This window comes from Alnus glutinosa, chromosome 12 (assembly GCF_958979055.1).
Source record: "Alnus glutinosa chromosome 12, dhAlnGlut1.1, whole genome shotgun sequence".
Lineage (NCBI taxonomy): Eukaryota > Viridiplantae > Streptophyta > Magnoliopsida > Fagales > Betulaceae > Alnus > Alnus glutinosa.
The window spans coordinates 3,674,855-3,692,901 of record NC_084897.1 but is presented as its reverse complement, the minus strand read 5'-3'; the positions used below and the strand labels follow the sequence as shown (position 1 = coordinate 3,692,901).

The 18,047-nt window shown below is 35.1% G+C and overlaps 1 protein-coding gene across 1 annotated transcript; it reads right to left on the bottom strand.

Annotated features, from left to right (window-relative positions):
* Positions 1 to 8,877: 8,877 nt before the first annotated feature.
* Positions 8,878 to 15,154, bottom strand: LOC133852096 (potassium transporter 5-like). Its single transcript, XM_062288770.1, has 8 exons — positions 14,961 to 15,154; positions 14,602 to 14,827; positions 14,235 to 14,483; positions 13,966 to 14,016; positions 10,635 to 10,895; positions 10,361 to 10,528; positions 9,972 to 10,226; positions 8,878 to 9,875 (listed from the first exon to the last, which is right to left on the bottom strand). The coding sequence occupies exons 1-8, from the start codon at positions 15,105 to 15,107 to the stop codon at positions 8,938 to 8,940; spliced, it is 2,295 nt and encodes a 764-aa protein (XP_062144754.1). The 5' UTR covers positions 15,108 to 15,154; the 3' UTR covers positions 8,878 to 8,937.
* Between the last annotated feature and the right edge of the window lie 2,893 nt (positions 15,155 to 18,047).

Sequence of the window (18,047 nt, the reverse complement as noted above, 5' to 3'; positions counted from 1 at the left end):
AACCCATACCTTTATATATATATATAAAAGCTTTTCAAGTTTCAATATTTAGGTAATGATACAAATAAATTTTTAAAACATGCAACCAATGGAATAATTGACGTCTATTAGTGCATAAATTCATAAGGGAATCTAGCTATAGGCATCTTTTGCTTTTGCTTTTGGAAATGCAAAAAAGGGCCAGCTACTTTTACTTGGATACTCAAGTTAACATATTTAAAGTTATGAAAAAAATTGTTAAAGTATTGATTAAATTTATTTCTTCGATCTACCTATTAAAATAGAGTTGAACCCACATGTGAAATGAAATGTTAAAGTAATATTGATTAAATGATTAAATTTATCTTAAAAGTCAAATGATAGTTATAAAAAAAAAAAAAAAAAAAAAAAAAAAAAAAAAAAAAATCCTGACATTTTGGCAGTTTGGCACTATCCATGGCTAGTGTCACGTGGGCAGAAGCACAAGGGACAAATACATGGTTGGAGTGTGCATGAGACCTCCCAACATTTACACCCAATCCAGCCAACTACATATATACAGCCAAAGCTACAAATCCAAAGCAGTTACTTAAAACCTTTCATGTACAAACAAAACTACACAATCAACTACAAACTTCTACATACAACCAATTCAACAATTAAACTTCTATTCACAAAGAATCCTATCTTCACATGTTGCCGCTAATTATTGTCCTTTCCCTTTCAATGTTCTTCTCTCTAAGGCTAATAACACTAGTACTGCTCCAATAGCACATGGGTTTGAAGGGCATGTGCAACTCCATGCATCCACACGAAAGGAGGTTCGGCCTGTCAGTCCACAGCCAACATCTTGGCCATGCTGCACGCTGCTCCAGTGGGCTCATTTTTTTTTTTTTAATTAGTTTAAACTTTTGATACAAGTAGTTATTTAACTTGGTATATATCAAAGTAAAAGTTTTGAGTTCGAACTTTACGATAGCGAGTTTGAAAGAAAGAATCTCAACAATAATGCCATTCTTGATGAATTAAAATCTTATCACTGCCACCTAGCTCGGAAATGTTTTTTTATGATCAATTAATAAAGTCAAACATATGATATTGTATAGATTTGACAATAATTGAAAGACTTTAATTATGTTAAATTTTATATCCATTATTGCACTTTCTTTATTGAAGTGTTAGTCGCTATCTTATTCACATGTGTGCTGGCCACACATAAGACATTGTATAGATTTGACAATAAATGGCTGCCAACACCTACGACTTATACTATTCAATCGCCAAGGAGATCCTTTTCAGAACATGCCAAATTTGTAGAACTCATAGACCAAGATACTGGGGATTACAATGTGAAGCTGTTAAAAAATAATTTCTAGACAGAAGAGGCCGAGATTATTTTCCAGATTTCGTTGAGCAGATATCGTCAACCCCACATGCGATTTCATTGTAAGGAGTGCTTATCAGATCGTATCAAAAGGCATAAAGGGGATGGTTTTACACATTCTGAAACGAGCAACTTCTAGACACTATTATGGGGCATGAAGGTACCAAATTCTATTAAAATGTTTTTATGGAGGGCATGCAAAAATATCCTTCCTACAAAATGAATTTGCAAAAGCGAAGTATTGTTCTGGATCCCCTTTATATTTTCTATAAGATGGAGAGTGAAACGACTTACCATATCTTTTGGGAGTGTATTTCATCGCAAGATGTATGGGATGCTTGTAGTATGGGATGCTTGTAGTACTACGATACAAAAGAGTATAGTGAATGGTAATACTTTGTAGAGGTTATGGAGTATATGGTGGATAGATGAATGAAAGAAGAGTTGGATATTTTTTCAGTGATAACCTGTAAAATTTGGTTCCGTTATAACACTGTGATGCATGGGGGAGGGTTCAATCATCCAAGCCAGCTGATTACTAAAATGGCTATCTCCCTAAAAAAGTTTACAAAACATTAATGCCTTAGAGGTACAGCCTCTGATCATTCCTGGAGCTATTATCCCTGAAAGATGGAAAGCTCCCTCCATTGGTATGTATAAAACAAATTGGGATGTAGCCATTGATTCAAAAAATATACGTATGGGTATTGGTATAATTGCATGGGATTGTGAATGCCAAGTGATTGCAGCCAAATGCCAGACCATATGTTAAGGCAGGAGCCCATGATAGCATAAGCTCAAGCAGCACTACAAGTGGGGAATTCAGTTGCGAATTGGGACTTCAGAGTATTATTTTAGAAGGGAATTCATTGCAGGCGGTTAACGTTGTAAAAGCAAATGGCCCAAATTGGTGCAGATATGGGCAACTGGTGGCCGATGTACAAGTTGTACTTTCATCTCGGGGGTTTTGGCAAGTTAGGCATATCCAAAGAGCAACAAATTATGTGGCCCATGGCCTTACTAAGGCATAAGTAAAACAAATCATGGATTGAGTATGGATTGAGAAAATACTTGAGAGTATCCGTGATATTGTAATTTTAGAGCATACTGCTCTTGTTTTATAGAGATTTAGTCTATTGTTTTGGTTCTAGAGGTTTTGCTCTAGGATTTTTCCTATTGGGTAAAGATCAAATTTTGACTTCAAAAAATAATAATAAAAAAAAAAAAAAAAAATCAACATCAATTTACGCAAGAGTTTGTTTGTTGCGAACAATTTCAATTAATGGCAATTATTGAAAAGACCAAGTATTAGCAAAATTTGCCAGATAATTCCTATTTCCTCGTTTAACTTAAGACACAAGTTATGTAGGCTTTTTCTAGTTTGGATTTCCGAAGTTTTCATAATTGTTCGATTTGTTTCTTTTGTGAACGATCTTTTTTTTCTTTAAATTTTGATTTATTAATTTATTATTTTTATTTTACATTTTTGAGGCTGTATTATCGAAAATAAACTAGTCATTATAACATATATCTTATTTGTAGTAGACCCATCGGAGGTCAACATATATTTGGTGGAAGGTTGAAGAACTTTGAAAAGTTAGGGCTGGGTAGCCCATCATCAAGCGAACTCAGCCCAACAAAGGTTCCGGTTATACCTCTCCCTTTCATCAACGAATTGTCTTTTAATATCCAAATAAATATTATATATATTTGTACTTCGTGTTTAGTCTTTGTTAGAATATTAATTTAAATAATTAAGTTTATTATTTATTATCGGCTTAAATTTTTATAAGGAAAAATATATTATACCCCCTCTAAAGTTTGACAATTTTTTCACTTTTGCCTCCGAAATTTAAAAAGTGATAATGTACCCCGGCCACCAAAGTTTCTGAAAGTTTCAATGCAAGCACTCTGTTAACCACTTTCTACTTCTTTGATGGAAAATGGCTACCATGCGCCGCACGTGTATTTTTTTGTACAAAATTATCAAAACTGGCCTCATATCTTTTGTGTAATATTATTATGAAAAACTATTATATTTAGTTTGTTTTTTACTATGTTTCTACTTTTTCTTACTAGGCATTTGTTTGCTATATTGTGTGTGAACACTTTATTTGTATTTACTATTGTGCAACATGTGATACTTATCTGTAATTAATTCTCTAGTGTGTATTTATTATGTAGGAATACATTATTATATTTATACAGTAGCTCTGAAGTGTTGTGTGAGAGTTATCTAACATTTTAAAGAAATATATATATATATATATATATATATATATATATATATATATATATATATATATATATATATATATATATATATATATATATATATATATATATATATATATATATGTATTCTGCGACGAGATTTTACTGTCTCTGATGTAGTAATGTCACGTGGTTGATCATATATCACCACTTACACCTTTTTTGTAAAAGACGGAACATTACAAATATAATAGTCATTGCATATCTTAATTTTAGTGGACGCGTTGGAGGTCAACATACATTTATTGGAAGCATGAAGAACTTAGAAAGAGAAGGCATGGGTAGCTCGTCAAGCGAACCCAACCCAATAAAGGCTCTGGTTGTACCTCTTCTTTTCTTCTACGGTACTCAAATTATTGTCTGTTAGTCTCCAAATAGATGTTGGATTTGTGCTTAGTGTTTTGTTTTTGTTAAAATAGTAATTTAAATAATTAAGTCTACCATTTATTATCGACTTAAAATTTTGGGATATGTGATTTTTTAACCCTTTTATTCTTTTTGATATATCTTTTTTTACGCCTTTTTTTATATTTCATGTTACTATGTTTCTAATCCTTTGTTGTTTGTATGTTGGAACCAAAAAAACAAAGATGTCAATGTGACCAAACTCACAAGGGAAGAAATCATGTTCTCTCTTGGTCTTCATAAGCTCTAAAATGGGTGTTTATTTGTTTCCCAAGAATCTTTGTACTTTCATGATTCCTTCTTGATATTGTATAGTAACACAATGTGTCTTTAATGGTAGTAGTTATCTTTTTTTTTTAGAGGGTATTTACTATTCCAATGTCTTAAATAGATATTGGGGATGTATAGCAAGAGTTACACAAGCGGCCAAAACTATCCTTCCAATGAGAGTTGTGCTCAAAACAAAATTATATGGTCTTTATGGAGGAATTTGCTCACTATGAAGTTGAGTGCTATATCAATAGTTATGAAGTGGAATTTGGAGAATGTCTGAATGAACTTGAGGTTTCTGATTTAAATTTCAGCAGCTGTTTTTTCATTTGGTCTAATAAGGAAGAGGAGGTTGCTTTTGTAGCGAGGAAGCTGGATAGGGCGGTTGCCAATGAAGAATGGATTAGTTGTTTTGGCAGAACTACTATAGATTTTTGAATAGAGGAGTTTCAGATCACTCTCTTGCTCTTGTTTCTGTAGGGACTCTTAAAAGCTTTGGTCCCAAGCCTTTCAAATTCTTTATCTACTGGTTGGAGCATAAAGACTTCTTGAATTGGATTAAGGAGGGTTTGAGTATTCCCTGCTCAAAGGTGCCTATGTTCCAAGTGTATAGAAAGCTGAAATCTGTGAAGACTTTTGAAGAACAAGAATGCTAGTTGTTTTGGTGATTTCAAACAAAAAAAAATCTTTCAAGCTCGAGCTCTACTAGATTTGGCTCAACAGGAAGTCATCACCTCACACGGAAGTAGGAGTGGGCAAAATATCCGACTACCGTCTACTGACCTCCATCGACCGCCTACCCCGTCTATCAAGTTCCGGTGGTCGGTTAGTCGGTTCGGTTCTGTTCAGTTAATCGGAATAGTTTTTTTTTTTTGTCTGTAAACCGAACCGAACACTAACCGACCGAGTTGAAACGAAACATTAGAGATGGCGTCGTTTTGTAGTTTTCTTGAAAACAAAACGATGTCGTTTTATTACAATTGAATCGAACTAAACTGAACACTAACCGACCTAACCGACCACCTTTTAATCAATTCCACCGACTTATCCGATTTAACCGAAAATATTGAAATTAAAAGTTGTCGAAATAAAATCGGTGAATTAATTGACTTTGGCGGTAACCAAACCGAAAACAAAAACAACCGAACCGACCAAACCAATACCCACCCCTACAAGAAAGAGCTGATTGTTTGTTTAAGGAAATATAATGTTTACATGCTTATGTTTATATTTCCAAGGCTTAAGAGGCTTTCCTCAAGCAAAAAGCTAGGAACCAGTGGATGAATTTGGGGAATCAGAATAATAACTATTTCCATAGGTTGATGAAGGCTAGAGCAGCTAGAAACACCATTTCTCATTTGTGGGATGAGTCTGGTCAAAAGGTGGAAGAGGTGGAGAGAATGAATGTTATTGCAGAGGAGTATTACAAAAAGCTTTTGGGCTCTAACAATGTAGTTTGTTATGCTGTAAAAGCGGCAAGAGTGCAACAAGTTATTAATAGAACTATTTATGCGGATCAATCTTCCTTACTTGATGGGGAGGTCACAACTGAGGAAATCCGAAAAACTTCGTTTGATATGAAGTCTAATAAGGCCCTTGGTTCTGATGATTTTACCTCTGATTTTTTTCAAAGATTCTTGGTCTGCCATAGGAGGAGATATTGTGAAAGTTGTCAAGTCCTTTTTTGTCTCGGGTAAACTCCTCAAGGAAGTTAATGCTACAATCCTCTCTTTGGTGCCCAAAAAAGCTAACCATGCTGGTATAAGGGATTATAGGCCCATTGCTTGCTGCAATGTTCATTCCCTCTAGAAGCATCTCTAAAAACATTTTGCTTGCCCAGGAAGTTGTTAGAGATTATCATAAGAAGGAGGCAAACCGAGATGTACCCTTAAGGTTGATCTCATGAAGGCATATGACTCGGTTAACTGGGATTTTATGATGCATTGTTTGTTTTGTTTTGGCTTTCCAGCTATGTTCATCAGCTGGATAAAAGAATATGTCACCTCCCCAAGGTTCTCAATTGCTCTTAATAGCACTTTGGTAGGGTATTTTGAAGAAAGGAAAGGTCTAAGGCAAGAGGGACCCTCTCTCTCCTTATTTGTTTGTTCTAGTCATGGAGGTGTTCTCTAATCTCATGGAAGATTATGTGAGAATGAACACAGATTTTCAGTTTTATCATCGTTGTGCCAAATTGAGATTATCCCACTTATGTTTTGCTGATGATTTCCTCATCTTCTCGGATGCTAGTCTCAAATCAGTGAATGTTATCCAACAGGTCTTGAAGGAGTTTGAATGCTTGTCGAGGTTAAAAGCTAATCCTTCTAAGAGTTCCATCTTCTTTGCTGGTGTCTCTAGGAGAATAAAGCATCTTTTGTTGTCTGCTATGCAAATGCAGGAAAGTGTTTTGCCTGTTAGGTACCTTGGGGTTCACGAGTCGTATTGCCAAGCAGATTGCCAAGCTTTGATTATGAAAATCACGAGTTGTATTGACTCTTGGATTTCTAAAAGGCTTACTTTTGCGGGTAGATTGCAATTGATATCCTTCATTCTATATAGTATTCAAGTGTATTGGTTAGGTATTTGCATCCTCCCCAAAAAGATCATAAAGGCTATTGAGCAAAAGTTTAATCGGTTCCTATAGAATGGTCACAGTTCTGGTTCTACAAAAGCAAAAGTTGCTTGGACTGATTTATGTTATACTAAAAAAGAAGGAGCCTTGGGGCTGAAGGATTTGGGGGTTTGGAATCATGCCTCCATGTTGCGTCATGTTTGGAATCTATTTACTAGATTAGGTTCCATATGGGTTGCTTGGATTAAAGAGAACATACTGAAAAATAAGAGTTTTTGGAATATTGGTATCCCTGAAACAGCTCTTGGTGTTGTGCGTGACTTAGCCAAACACTTACTCAAATTTAATGTGGGGGATGGGAAAACATTAACTTATGGTTGGACCATTGGCACCCTTGTGGAATATTATTCAATACTTATGGTTTCCGAGTTGTCTACGATGTTCAGAATAGACTGGAAGCTAAACTTTCTTCTGTGATAAAAAATTGTGTTTGGTGTTGGAAAGCTGCTCGTTCTGATGCTCTTGTAGATATCCAAAGTAGGCTCTCAAGATCAAGATAGCTGTTTGGGCACTCCTATTTGGTCTATCTCCAATAAGGGTTCTCGTGTATGCTCTGATACTTGGGAATATCTTCGGAAGAAAAATCAGGTGGTTGATTGGTAGTAGCTTGTCTGGTTTTCATACACTAGCTATCCTCAAACATGTCTTTGTCTTATGGTTAGGTATGCGAAATAGGATGTCTACTGGAGACCATTTGGCTAGTTGGTGTTTCAATGGGAATGACATGGAGAACTGTGAACATCTATTCTTTTAGTGCAGTTTCAATCATCGCATTTGGAAAGCTGGAATGCATTGTGGATAATCCTCCTTCTCGTTGGGAAGAGGTAATGAGTTTGGGTAGTAGGAATGGGAAGGGCAATTCCCTACATGCTACCCTGTGTAAGCTGAAGTTGAGCTCCTCAGTGTATAATCTATGGAGTTCTAGGAATGAGATCAAGAATAATAGTCATGCCAAAATAGAGGAACAACTCTTGAAGGTGATTTTTTTTGGAAGTAAGATCCAGAATTATGGAAAATGAGAAATTTCCAAAATCTCAGGCCAATGTTGTCCTCTGTCACGCTTGGAACATTCCTGCAAATTTTCTGATTTAATAGTCTTGTAGTTTTGACCCTTTTCTGATTATTAGTTGGGGTTTGGCTTGTTGTTTTAGGCTCTGTGCCTGGGGCTTATGTGTAGAAGTTTTTGTTTGCTCCTTGTTTTGTTTTCAGTTGTTTTGCTAATTGTTTATTTTCTCGTTTGTTGAATGAAAGTTCTACTTATTCATAAAATAAAATAAAAATAAATAAATAAAATTATGTGTTCAAGGAAGAACCAAATAACACGAGACTTCAACACATGATATAATTTTCCATTAAAATTGCATACAATTGGTTCAACATATATAGTACAGCATCTTACAATTTACAAAACCCACCCATTACCCAAGGTTTTGAGGAGGGGAAGGAGAATTATTGATGCATATGTTTGAGGAAGACTGTTAGGTGTCTAATTATTCAAACACCTAGGGATAAATAATGGTAGTTCGAAGAACCCTAAACCTCCTAAAACAATTAGTAAAGTTGATAATTAACTTCTCTGATTCTTTTATTCATCAAGCAACAAGCTATATATAGCCTTACAACCAAAAGATAAATATAATTGATAATGACCACATAAATACCTATCACAAGGATAAAGATAACTCTTATGGACTTCTACTAATATAATAACACTTAAAGGATATACAATATCTTTTATTCTCTGCTAATAAACACTTAATTATAATAACTCCCATGTTGTTAGTGGGACTCTTCTTCTCATCCGTCACTCCCATGTTTGGTACGTAACCAAGACCTGTTCTGACGAAATGACTCTGGAAATAGGTCAGCTTCAGATATCCAACGCTCTTGTCCACTTGAATCCAATCTGTAATAAATATGCATGAAAAAGTAATATATATAGTTGACCGACCACGTCAATTAGCTTACCAATGCTCCTCTCCACTTTCTTCACGTTTTATAGCTCGTAAATCATGCCGACTTTTAGCATGCGCTTGCAAGGAATATCAAAAACATTTTCAGACTGTCTTAAATTTTTCCTCAAGAAATTGTAAGCATAATTTATCAAAAACCTCTTTACTATACCTGCTTCTTTTCCAGCAACCACTTCATTATTACCAATCAAATGAACAACCCCGGCACGCCATGCTTCATCTAAAGCCTCAATCTCTCTCTCCACCTCCTCTTCATCAACTTTATTTTCTTGGTCTTCATTAACCAACGTCCGAGCATCCAACGACTCCCCATCATTTTCAGAATTATTTAGTTTACTTTGGGCGAACCAAAAATCATCTACGACAAACTCCTTCAATCTTTCAACTAACATTTTCTCGAGGGGTTCTTGTTCTTGAGGCCTATCTGTGTACCCATATCTCACAACACATCGAAACACATTTTGGTCTTTAGGCTCCACTCGACGAAAGAGGAAACGCTCTTCCACTGGAACTTTGCTGATGGGTAGTGACTTGATGGAGACGAAGACCAGGGTTGAGTGCATTGCAGGCACATTTGCAACGTAGTGCTTGAAAATGGGCGGGATGCCCTGAACAAGCTCTGAATAGAACAAGGCCAAACCAGGGAGTCGACAAAACTTTGTTTCAGCTGCCATCTCCTTGAGCTTCTCCAAAGAAACTTTGTTATTCAACTCATAGAAGTACTTTCTTCTGTGCACATCATTCCAAATGTACATTATACTCATCAATACTGCAGCAAAGGCTAGGGGAAGATATCCTCCTTGGTCAAACTTGTAAAGGACTGAGCTTAAATAGAGAAGCTCCACAGTGCCAATAACAAGAACATAGGAGACTATTAAGAGAATGTGAGATTTCCATATCATGATCATGATTAGTACTAGGAAGGCCGATGTGAGAGTCATCACAAATACCACTGCTATCCCTGTATACAAAATAACAAAAATAAAATGTCCATTAGTTTTTAAGTTTATATATTACTATTGATATATCAAAGGTATGAGGGTAGTGTCTTAATTACCGTATGCATTGCCAATCTTTGCGGTGCTCCTGAAACCCAAAGTGACCCCTATGCATGCCAACATAAGAAGGTAATTGACTTCTGGTATGTAAATTTGTCCTTCATACTTAGCCGATGTATGCACGATTTTCACCCGAGGAAAACACCCTAGTGAGAGGGATTGTTGGACCATAGAGAAAGTCCCTGAAATCATGGCCTGACTAGCTACTATTGACGCCAATATAGCCAACATAAATATTGGCCAATACAAAGGGTCTGCATCGATCACAAGTAGCAACCTCAATTAGTTAATATATCGCAAAATATATTAACAAAATAAACATGATTTAACAACGTGGGTTGCGTTTTATGGATCGTGACTGCAGAAAATATGTGTTTTTGTACGTTACCTGGTATGGACTCGTAGAAGGTATCCTTGACAAGATCATTATGCTTGCGAAGGAAGGAAGCTTGTCCAGTGTATGCCAAAATGAGAGCCGGGTATGTCACTGAGCACATGCTTATTTGAATTGACCGTACTGTGAAGTGGCCAACATCGGCAAACAGCGCTTCGGTTCCTGCATATATATTTCAAGTTAAAATTCATTAATAAAATTTCAAAGTAATTCAAACAATAATTAATATATAATTATCTCATATTATAATTGGGAAGCAATTCCAGACCTGTTATGGCAAGAACAGTGCCACCAAGGGATATCCATGCTTCTTTTTTGTTCCTCTGGAAATATTTAACGATGTAGTTTGGATTTATGGCTTTGACGACAGTTGGATCAAATTTGATGAAATTGAAAAGGCCAATGCCCCCGATGAATGCGAACCAAACGCAAATTATTGGCGCAAAAGTATAGCCCACTTTGTCGGTTCCAAATCTTTGAATCATAAATAGGAAGATCAAGATGGCAACTGATATCCAAACAATCATATCTTTACATGCAGGAATGAAAAATAATGGTATGATCAGTACACAAGATTAATTTATAAAAAAGAGTAGTATTATATTTTATTTGAGTTTGTACCAAATTAAGCACTATTTGTCAAACTAGTGCAATTTGTAAATTGATAAAATGTGCAAGAGATCGAAGGGCTTAAAAATTAGAGGAAAATTCATCATAACTTTCAGGGTGCATGTTTGCACAATTTCAATTTATTCGTTGGATTTTTAAAATTGCATTTTAATATCTTAGGTTTTTTGCATTTTTCATTTCACTATTTCCGTCCAAAAATAATTGAGAAATGCTAGACCTCCTTCTAGTGTCATTCGGGGTCCTTCTATGCAGACATCATACCTTGTATTTTCTAATAAAAACAAAAGAGAGAAATCAAGTTGTAGTTTTTCTTTATTAAAAACAAGATGTCATGTCAGTATTGAAAGACTCCAGAAGGACACTAGAATTTCTCAAAATAATTAATTCCCGATAATGCCACATAAGCAATTTTTTCATGTCTTGTGTTAATAAAAATTAATTTTTTATTATAAAAAAAATAACCAAAAATGGAAAAAAAAAAAATAAAAAAAAATAACTTCATCTATCCCCGCAAGGTGCCGACCATCCCCCCAAATAGTGGATGTGGAATTGATTTCAAAAAAAAAAAAATAGTGGACGTGGAATTGAAAACTATGTTTTTTTTTAATATGTGTTATGTGACGTACGTAGCAAAGTTGCTTATATTTAGGGATGTAAACAAGCTGAACTTAGGCGAGTAGTGCATGTTTAAGCTTGGCTCATCTAAATTTATTACGAGCTCGAGCCGAGTTCGAGCTTTCTTATCACGAGTTCGAATCGAGCTTGAGCTCATATGACGAATTTTAAAAATTAAAAATTAAGCTCAACTCGGCTCGAAAAAAGATATACCATTCTTTTGTGGTAAAGTGATTTAGTTACCACTAGTTCTTAATCTTTATAGTTTACATTACTATGAATTGTATACTTATGAGTTAGAATTTATGAATTATGTGACATTATATGACTATAATTTCTACATAAACGGATCTCTTCAAAGACCGGGGGGGGGGGGGTCCCCCCAAGCCCCAGATTTTTTTCCAAAAAGAAAAAAAAAATTAAAATTAAAATTTTACCCTAACTTTTTTTATTTTTTTAGTTTTGCCCCCCCCCCAAAAAAAAATTTGCCAATGCTAGGTCCGCTACTGAATTTATAGTTATATATATATATATATATACTTAATTATATCACATATGAATCTTTAAATCATATTCATATGAATTGTTAAATCATATTATATAATTTACGTGATTAGATCATACCGAGTCACTAGTCATACAAAATAAATGTTGTTGTACGTCTTGTTGATATAAATGATGAATCATATGTTTATTACATAATTTACATTATATAATGAAGATACACTATCCACTATCAGTATATCATTTAAATTCTATGATTTAGTATCATATAACCAAGCTAGTCGAGTTTTAAACGAGCGAGCCGAGTTTTATACGGGTTTGTATCGTTTAATAATCGAGTATATTTTCGTGTCCACGAGTAGCTAATTTAATAACTAAGTCGCGTACGAGCCGAGCTTTATCGAGCCGAACCCAAACGAGCTCACGGGTAGCTTTGCTTTATTTACATCCCTACTTATATTGCATTGACCCGTTACTGCTACTTAATTAATTTTGGACGGCGGAATGATTGAAATTAAAAATAAATAAATAAATAAAAAGACCAAAAAAAAAAAAAGTAATTTTAAAAAAGAAAATTAAATAAATTAAAATTACGCAAAATCCCAAAAAAAAAAATTATAAAATTTTTCTATAAACTATCATGATTAATTTTGAACGGCGGAAGAATTGAAATAAAAAAAATGACAAAAAAAAACTACTAAAAAAATAAAATGCAATTTTAAAAAAGAAAATTAAATAAATTAAAATTATGCAAAAACCCAAAAAAAAAAAAATATTATAAAATTTTCTTATAAACTATCACGAACAGATGAGTAAGAGCATTAGCAGCAGATTCCCAACTATTTTCCCTATATTTAGGGAACAAAACTATTTTTTGTTCCCGTATAAAAAAACACACTACCATAGATTCCCTTAATTTTTCATATATCAATTAAATACTATTTTTTACTCTTATTTTATTATTCTTTCTCTTTCCTACTTTTTTTTTTATTCATTTTTTTTTCTTTTTTCCTCTCTCTCAAAACTGACCTTCTCCCTTCTTCCTGTTACCTTCCTTTACTTTCATCAGAAACCAACAGAGAGATATACTGAGAGAGAAATCGAGGGAGAGAGTGAAATAGAGAGGGAAAGCCGGAGCTTGAGAGAGAGAATTGGAGATGCAGAAGGGTCGATCCACGAAGACTCGAAGACCCGATAAGCCGAAAGGGAGAGCAGAGGCGCCGAATCTCCGTAGGGTCGTCGTCGGCGAAACAGGGACCGAATTTCTGGTGGGTTGACGGAGGAGATACGATTTCCGGTTGAGCAAAGCCGATTTTCTGACAAGGATTGCCGGACTACATGGTGTGGTTCCACAAGACTACAAGATCTGGCCACAAGACTACAAGATCTGGTAGTTCTCTTCCAATGAATTTGTACTCTAATTGCTTTGTTTGGAAGACATGGATTTGGGTTTTTTCTTTTTTTCTTTTTTTTCTTTTTCTTTTTTTCCGATTGTTCTTGCAGTTGAATTTTGTGGATTTTGTGTATGTGATTAAGGTGGTTATTTGTTTGTTTGGTGAGAAAGAGAAGGAAAATCAAAAACAAGTTTCTCAGTCATCTAGCGGTGGTGTTGGAAAATTGTTTCCGGCAAACCCATCTTCTGAACGCGGGAAGGGGAAGGAGAGAGGAGAAAGCCATTTTTTTTATTATTAAAATAATGGATTGGGAAGCACCATAGTTTTTCACCCATAAAAATGCAAATTTAGAGTATTTGTTGTGGATTAGTTTTTGATTTTTTTTATGATATTTTTCTTAAATATAGGAAAGGAACCAATATCATAGTCAGATGCGAGTCCACTAAATGGGGGTACCGTCTGTCATCGAAGATGTAGCTCCCTTGATCCCTCCCACAGCGGATAACACTGTCGACAAAATGGAAAAGAGGAAATTAAAGTTGGAATTTGAAAGTCAAAAGCGAGACAAAAATTAACGAGCAACAAAAAGACGAATTAGCCCTAGCTAATTACTCGTCTTTTTTGCATCGTTTCCAATAAATCGGCAATGACGTGTAACAACATTGGAAAGCAAAAATAACACGTTTCAAGATATAGAGGGTAAAATAAAGGATAATTAAACACACCTGAGATGCAAGGAGTGAGAACACCATCACCAATAACCATGGCAGTTCCAAGCATGGTGGCAAGCAATAGGAAGAACTTGGCAAACTGGCTGCTCTCCAGCTTAGACTTCACCCTCGATGCCATCCACTCACGACTGCTCGGTAACTCAAGCTGGAAATTCGACACCTCCCAGTCCTCTGCTTGCTGATTTGGGATCAAACCAACCTTTGCATATCGGCATATGAGAGAGTACAACGCAAACGTCCCTCCTAAACAAACATATATATATATATATATATATATATTTTATAAATAAATATATGGCCATAATTAAATATGTATGAAAATATAAACAGCTAAACGAGAATTAACTTGGCAAAATCGTACCTTCGCCATTATCGTTGGCTTGTAAGACGATGAAAACGTACTTAACGAGAGGAATTAAGGTGAGGGTGTAAAAGATCAAGGAAAGAACACCCAAAATGTCGTCGTTGTGCTTGATTCCATTACTGAAAGTGCTCGCATACACATAGAGCGGTGAAGTACCAATGTCTCCGTATACAATTCCGATGCTCTGGAATGCTAAATGCAAGACCACCGACCACCCCACTGCCTGAAATTCAAAAATAAAAACAACAACATTAAATCAAATTTTAGTTTTTGTTTTGTCCCAGTTGCCATATATGCCATGCAATAAATAAAGTCGGTTACTGTCTTAAAAAAAAAAAAAAAAGAAAGAAACGTACCCTGGAGCCATGGCCCTGACGACCGTGAACAGTGGAGGATTCTATATCCAAGGAATCGAATCTTCTCAAAACTTTCTTCCCATGAAGTTCTCTGGAAAATTCCTCCATACTTTGTTCAGAACATGGTGGTGCTGCTTCACTAGACATTTCTGTATCACTTCCCCTTCTGATCTGTTTCTCTCTAGCTACGTACCTCGCATTTCAGAACGAGGATAGATGTCAGGTTTTTATTGAAAACAAGAGCCGACATGTTTGAATTATAGGGGATTCCAACAGAGTGTGAAATCCCATGGGAGGTCCACCCTACCTGGGCAAGTTGCAGTTTACCGGTTATGTACGGATGATAAGAGGTATTGTACGTCAGTGATCGAGTTAGTCATGGTCACGCAGCAACGCAGGAAGCTCCTCCTACTCTTAACTTCGGGACCGATCAAGCTACCACGATATTAATGTCAAAAACGTGTCGTAATGCCCATAAAGTTAACAATAAGACCCAAGACGCCAAGAGGGGAAGCCAAGTTGCACTTTCTTCTTCACTTTATTTTTTTTTTTTTTTTTTTTTTTTTTTGGTAATCAGTAAAATTGGTTCAATGCATGCATCTGACATCTGCAAGCTCTGGTGGTTCATAATAATTGAATTAGGCACAGGAAGGGGGGCCAAGGAACTTGACTTTAACTTTGCATGGTCTTCTTGATTTTTTCTTTTAATATCTATTACTCTCTTTATTTTCAATAGTTTTTCACAAGTGAAAAAAAAAAATTATTATAAATAATAATAATTCTCCACATTACAACCTATATTTAAACTAAATATTATTCTCAAACTAAATTTTCAAAGATTTAGGCATTGGTATTTTTACAAATTCTATTAAATCCTTACTATGTCCTAAATTCTTGCAAGTTTTTTTCTATTTTTCCCTATAAAAATAAAATAAATAAAAAAAAATGGATATTTTGAGAATTTTGACACTCTTTCATTATGATTTAACAGCAACTCCTAACAGATAGGTGAAATTGAAAAAATTAAATAAATAAATAATAAAATAAAATTGAAGGATGGATACACTAATACTCCGTTTGTTTGGGCGTAAAAAATTTTCTGAATTTTTTTTTTTTTTGTATTTTCTAGTGTTTAGTGCAACCTAAAATAATGGTTAACGGAAATCATTATCAGTTTGACTATAAAAGCTTTTTTAATTTTTAGAAAACAATTTACAATTTTAAAAATCGTAAATCATTTTCTGGATTTAAACTCTTCATTATTGAAAGCACATTTATGGCAATCCGCCACCACCAGGTATTAGAGTTTGTTGGTAGCTCGAATCTACCGCCGAAAATCCCTGAATGTTAGTTCTGATCGCCAGAATCCGACTGCGGTCGCGGAATCTTGCCGGTGCCAAAATTTGGCACTAGTCTGCCGGAATCTGACGAGATGCGGCACCATCGCCGGATTCTAGCAACCATATTCTGGCCAGTTTGCCAGAATTAGGCTGTACTGTACTAGATTTCAACCACCTTCACTGAAATCCAACCATATTGGGCCAGATTCTAGCAAATCTGGCTGAAATCTGGCCATGGTCGCCGGAATCCAACAACAGTAGTCGGAATACGATGAAAGTGGCCAGAATCCTGCCGGCCAGTAACGGAATCTCGTCACTAGTGATTTTTTCCCGTTGGTATTTTTTCGTACGAGTCAAATGCCGTAAAATATAAAATTTTCACAGAAATCAATTTTTCTGAAAAATGATTTCGTTGAAAATATTTTACGACGGAAAACATTTTACATCGAAACAAACAAAATATAAATTGAGAGTTTTTTAAATTTACGAGAATAATTGCAAATGTAAGAAATATTTAAGGGGGTGAAATAAAGTTTCCTAAGAAAATATTTTAATTCTTTCACCGCCTATGCTTTTCAATTAGCAAAACGAAATAATTTTATCACAATAGATAATACTCCGCCAATTCATAAAAGTAATTTTATAAAACTCTTGTATTAACATCAATTGATCAATTGTAATCTAAACAACAACAATAACAACAAAAATTGAGTCCCAATAGAGAACATGCATGTTTAAGAAAAAGGGAAATTAAATTGTTTCTTGTGTATAAGCCTAATGAGACTGGGGTCAAAGAAATGACAAAGGTAAAAATCAAGCATTAATTTTGATGCTTTAATTTATATAATTAAAAAGATACAAAGGAAGCATGAGTGGACACATATTATTTAGACAGAGACATTAATAGCGTGTGGAGACTTTTCTTCTTCTTTAACTAGCTTTTGTCCGTGTTTCTTCACTGTTATCATGCAGAACCGTACGACGCCTGAAAGAAGCGAAGCAGGATAATATATAGTGCTAGTCCTAGAATATATTTCAAGTGGAAGTTGGAAAAACGTTTCCACCGAATGCATCTTCACAAGGCACCAATCCTAGCCATCGAGTTGCAGTGGCCGGCAGGTAGCTAAATGACTTTTTCATGATCACATGCGCGCATGCTGCTCTGTTTTTAGATTTGTCTGGGTACGAGAAATAACAGTCCTAGCTAGGAGTAGTATTATCTAAATAAGAGTTTGTCTCTTATCTTAAGAGATGGGATAATGCTAATAAGAAATCTTATTTCTTAAGATAAAAAGAGGAGACGATCAGACCGTGGTTGGTTAAAACCAACTGGAGTCTCTTCCTTGTATTCTAGGGCTGAGCATGGGGGTGAGGATGAGGTTTTTTTGACCCCGCCCCCTGCAACCGTGCAGGGTGAGTGGGGGTGGTGCAGGAATTCCTGCGGGTAATTTTTTTTTTTTTTTATCATACTCAATACCCTCTTCTACAACCTGCAGACCTGCTTATAATGCTAGATGATCACACCTGCTTTCCTTGTTGGATGAAGCTGTAAATTACTAAATTCATCATTATATTTCAGCCCTGTTTTTTGCATTACCATCAAAGTAACCAGATCAATTCAAATAAAGGAAAATAAAATTAATTGTCATTTTATAATATAGAATCTTAATTCAAATCCCAACATCTATTAAAATGTAAGGGGGAAAAAAACTTAAAAAGAATAAAGGAAGCATTTGTGCTTGCAATG

Bases quoted from the DNA above. Each gene is read 5' to 3' on its own strand.
- LOC133852096 (XM_062288770.1), bottom strand. From the start codon at position 15,107: ATGTCTAGTGAAGCAGCACCACCATGTTCTGAACAAAGTATGGAGGAA. The intron at 14,484-14,601 runs GTACGATTTTGC...ATGTTTGTTTAG, and splicing joins AGCCAACGATAATGGCGAAG to GAGGGACGTTTGCGTTGTAC. The intron at 9,876-9,971 runs GTAATTAAGACA...TTTTGTATACAG, and splicing joins AAAGATTGGCAATGCATACG to GGATAGCAGTGGTATTTGTG.